Genomic DNA, 4,341 nt, shown 5'->3' with positions numbered 1-4,341 from the left:
TCCCCAGGATTAAAAAATAACAGACCAATATTTGAACGTATTCTGCTACATTTTGGCATGAGAAGGCTTTTCATTCTTTGTTGAGGGACTCAAAACATGCCAAAGTCATTATAATTCTCACAAAACCCCCAATCAGGGATATTAATTGAGAAGTGTGCGGTAGAATCAAATGTTTCCATTTTGTGTTTTTGAAAGCACATCTGCCTGTTGGTACGGTAGCCTTCCACCAGGCAGGACAAGGATGGATTTTTCTCTCTCCAAGGAGGAAATAAGGAAGGAGGATCGATGGGTTGGAGGCTTGGCTTGCCGTGAGTCATGTTTCCAGTGCTGGAGCTCTTGTCCAACTACTTACCCTTCTGAAAATCGGCATCTTGAAAGGAAGCTTAGTTAAAAATCAAAAAGCAAAGAAAGAAGTAGACCGGCACTTCCCTGTGTGCCTGACACCCACATGCTTGTAGCCCCACAACACATTCTCTAAGAGCCAACAGCCAACTGCAGGGCCCTGTGGTGCCGGTAGGTAAAAAAAATAGACAAGAAGCAATAATTATTTGCTCCCCTCATTATTTCAAAGGGGGAAAAACCTCTCCCGACCCAGCTTGGGACAGAAGGGGCTCAGTCCTAGGAGCATCCCTCTCTACCAGACAAGCTTTTCCTCGGGCTGTGCCTATTTGCATGCCGATGACTAATTACTCACCTCAATCAGCCGCTAACGGGTCCGGTCCCTCCCCGGGCTCTGCCCAGAAGCATCCCAAAGGCTCTGGCTTGTCCTCGTCCTCTGCTGTTAATTAGGGACACAGCTCAGGCACTGGGGGGTGGAAACTGCAGAAAAGTAGTAGTCAGTAAACAGTGATATGCATCATTTTGGAGAGGCTGAGCCCTCAACCAACCCCCTCCTGCTGAATCATGCCTCTGGGAGGCTCTCAGAGGGCTTCAAGCACAGCCCAGCCTATGAAGGCACCTCCAGAACGGCCCTGAATGTACCGTGGTGCTGAACGGGGCACACCATAGGCTCGTACAGAAGTGTCACACATCAAACAAAACCATGTACACGCACGGAGTGCCATCAGCGTTAACGCACACCTCTGACAAATGGGGAATGTGTATTAGGTGCTCTTCTGCTGCTCTGAGAAACAAAGCAGAACGGTGTTACTGTTTATCAGTACCAGTAATGATATATCACTTCTTAGATCACCTCTGATAGTGCTTTCAGCTGCATGACCGGGAGCAGTGCATAAACAAGCGGTGCTAAGCCTGCTCCCCACCAAAACCTGCCTATTGTGTCTCCTGTGCTCTGAGAACATGCTTTGATCTTCTATTTTTCCCCCGTGAATCATTTCACCGATGCCGTCCTGAGACACTGATGTTAACGAGCCGCCGGAGCTGAGCCGGGTGCGGGCAGCAGTAAATTCAAAGCGCCGGGACCGTCGGAGCCCGTCCTTTCTAAGTCTGATCAATGAGCAGCTGAAGGGGCGGCCCAAGGGCGGCGCTCATGGAGAGGGTGCGAAAAGTGAATACGTGAGTGGGAAAGGCTTGATACATTGTGATGCTGAACTGAATGATACTATTTCATATGTCCGAGGGACGAAATAGGTCACCCCAACGCCAGGGCTGAGTTGCATCTAAACACCACCCGTGCCTCTGCACGCAGACAGCTGCTGGCACTGCCCCAGTGTGAGTGACTGGTGTTGGGCACAACTGCAACCGCTGCGTTGTGGAAAAGTGCTTATTATTATTATTTTTTCAAACAATGACTACTTCTAAAGTGTAACTGCAGTGCTCAAGCCTTTGAAGCATGATGTCATTTGCTGGGATGCTCCAAGCACCGGATCAGGCTGCAGAACTGGGAAAATCCATTCCCTGCGCTGTGAGCACAGCTGCCCTGAACCCACCCCCACGGGTTAGTGCTGGGCTGGGGCAGCACAGCGCCAACCTCAGCTGCTCTCTGACAGCAGCCACCTCCAGTGCATGGGCACAATGCAGGGAGCTCTGTCAGGCTCTGCCCGTTTGGGCACGTCAGCGGTCTGGGCAGCCCCGGAGGTCTCTAAGCAGGAGAGTTCATGCCACAGGCATTAGCGCTGGAGGTGAGGTCTCGGTTAAAACACCAAAGGGATGCTGTGCCTCAGGAACATCCCCACAGACAGCGTTGCAAGGGGCCGGGAGGGCTCCCACGGAAGGGCTCCCACCCACCCGCACCTTTCCCTCCCTCCACACCACCCCAGAGGGAAGAACTCAGCGACGTACGGCCACGTGAAGCGAAAAATAGACTTTATTGTGCCCAGAGCGGCGCGACCGCACGGCTCAGGGCCGGGGCCGCTGAGGTCCCGCTCTGCGACCCCGCCGCCTCCGTGGGGCATCGCCCCGGAGCGTGGCACCGCGCAGCGTGGGCTGCCCTTCACCTGAAGGGGCGGCCGCGTCCATCGAGCGCAACTGGAAACCCAGCGCGTACCACGTCCCAGTCCTGCCTGGAGGAGCGCCCGGGCGGCTCACTCAGAACGTCTGTACACTAAGTGCCACCTCCATATTCACAACACAGTAACGTACTGCAATCAGTCGCTTAAGAGTAGTTCCCTCGAGAAACAACCTTCTGCTCCGGCTGTGCGCACAGCGGGGAGCTCCCACGAGCGGGGCTAGAGTCCATCCCCCCGTCCGTCCGTCCGTCCGTCCATCCTCGGTCCGCCCCGCGGCGTCGCTCAGTGCCGCTGGCAAGTGTGCAGGCGGGAGGCGTCGGGACCGCCGCGGTCGCGCTGCGGGCGGCACGCCATGCCCTCGGCGCAGGGGCAGCGCTGGAAGATCTCGAGGCCGTGGGCTCCTTTCCGGCGGTGCCGGGTGCACACCTGCCCCTCGCGCAGCACGGGTTTGCAGATCTTGGACCAGAAGTGGCGGGCGCAGCACAGCCCCGCCGCGCAGTCCGACGAGCGCAGGCAGAAGTCGCCCTCCTCACCTGCGGGCGGGAGGTCAGTGCCGAGTTCCGACGGCGCCCGCGGCCGCGCCGCTCCCCGGGGCCGTGCTTACCTTTGGCGTCGGGCGGCCAGGCGGGCGCGGGCGTCCGTCGGGGCAGCGCCTCGGGGCCGGGCTCGTCCAGCTCGGGAGCTCCGGGCGGGGGTTCGGGGGCGTGCAGAGCCCTGCGGGGTGGGGAGGGGGAGGCAGCGCCGTCAGCCCCGCGTGTCCCTACCCCCCTTCCCCGCCCCGCGCGCGCCCCCCGGCCCGGCCGCCCCTCACCGTTGCTGCAGGCCGTGCCCGGGCAGCACATGGCGTCGCGCAGGCAGCGCTTGCGGCGTCTCCTGCACGCGAGGCAGAGCGGGGGGCCGCCGCCGCGGGCCGCCCCTCCGCAGAATTCGTCGGGGCCGCAGTCCTCGTCCTCGGAGCAGGGGAAGGGCTGCGGGCGGGCAGAGGGTCAGCGCCGCTTCCCACCGCCCGGTAACCCCCGGCAGCCCCCGGGCCGCCCCGCTCCTACCTGCCGGGTGGCGGCCGGCGGCGCCTTGTTGCTACCGTCGAAGGGCGCGGGGGCGGCGGCGGCGGGGGCGGCGCTGGCGGCCGCCCCCACCTTGATGGCGTTGGAGCTGAGGCCGCCGCCGGCCCCCGCCCGCCCCGCGCAGCTCAGGGCCGCCAGCAGCGCCAGCAGAGCCCGCATCGCCCGTCTGTCCCGACCCGTCCGCCCCGTCCCGTCCGTACTTCGGCGCTGCGCTCCGTGCCCCCGAGCAGCGCTACCTGCCCGCCGCCGCCTCTTTATACCCGGGGGGCTGCCTCCTGCGCCCGCCCTTCGGGGAGGAGGGATGAGATTTCAAAGGGCCCCGGGGGGCTGTGCCGCTGTTCCCCCCCCCCGAGGGAGGGGATTTCGCAACGGCGGCGGTAGCTCCGCCGCGCTCCCTTCCTGGCGCCAGCGCAGACCCGCAGGAAGGGGCCGCTCCGCACCCCCGGCCCCGCGGAGTTTGGGGGGGCTGGAAGAGAGCCCGCCCCGTCGGAGCCCCCCCGTGCACTCGACTGACCTCGGCCGGGGGGGCCGCGCCGCGGCGGGGGGAGCGGGGCCGGGCGAGGCTCTGCCTTTGATGCGCGGAGATCAAAGGGGCGCGGCTCCCCCCGCCCCTCGCCCTCGGGGCCCCCCGACGGCTCGGTTGCGCCATTGCGCCCCCTGGCGGCCACGACGGGGAACGGCGGCGAGGAGAGCTCCGTTGGCTACACGGGCCCGTAGCGTCGTCCTCCTCATTTCTTTTTCTTTTATTTTTTTTTAATGAAATGTTCTGGGAGAAAATGCAGCCCCAGCTCAAATTGCCAGCGATGCTGGGCTCACGGTGGTGCCGCCTGAGCAGCCCATCACCATCACATCGCTGCTGCGCTCTGGCA

General features: G+C 62.3%; 1 protein-coding gene across 1 annotated transcript; it reads right to left on the bottom strand.

Moving 5' to 3' along the window:
• Positions 1-2,560: 2,560 nt before the first annotated feature.
• On the bottom strand, positions 2,561-3,700 carry DKK4 (dickkopf WNT signaling pathway inhibitor 4). The gene is made up of 4 exons (XM_040702954.2): positions 3,455-3,700; positions 3,220-3,376; positions 3,019-3,122; positions 2,561-2,984 (listed from the first exon to the last, which is right to left on the bottom strand). The coding sequence occupies exons 1-4, from the start codon at positions 3,629-3,631 to the stop codon at positions 2,691-2,693; spliced, it is 732 nt and encodes a 243-aa protein (XP_040558888.1). The 5' UTR covers positions 3,632-3,700; the 3' UTR covers positions 2,561-2,690.
• Positions 3,701-4,341: the final 641 nt, after the last annotated feature.

This window comes from Gallus gallus, chromosome 6 (assembly GCF_016699485.2).
Source record: "Gallus gallus isolate bGalGal1 chromosome 6, bGalGal1.mat.broiler.GRCg7b, whole genome shotgun sequence".
Taxonomy (NCBI): Eukaryota; Metazoa; Chordata; class Aves; order Galliformes; family Phasianidae; genus Gallus; species Gallus gallus.
Note: the sequence above shows the minus strand (reverse complement) of the source record. Positions and strands in the feature narration are given on the sequence as shown.

Coding starts and splice junctions, on each gene's coding strand:
- DKK4 (XM_040702954.2), bottom strand. CDS start 3,631: ATGCGGGCTCTGCTGGCGCTGCTGGCGGCCCTGAGCTGCGCGGGGCGG. Junction 3,377..3,454: donor CGCCGGCCGCCACCCGGCAG/GTAGGAGCGGGG, acceptor GCCCGCCCGCAG/CCCTTCCCCTGCTCCGAGGA. Junction 2,985..3,018: donor GCCCGCCTGGCCGCCCGACG/CCAAAGGTAAGC, acceptor GGAGCGGCGCGG/CCGCGGGCGCCGTCGGAACT.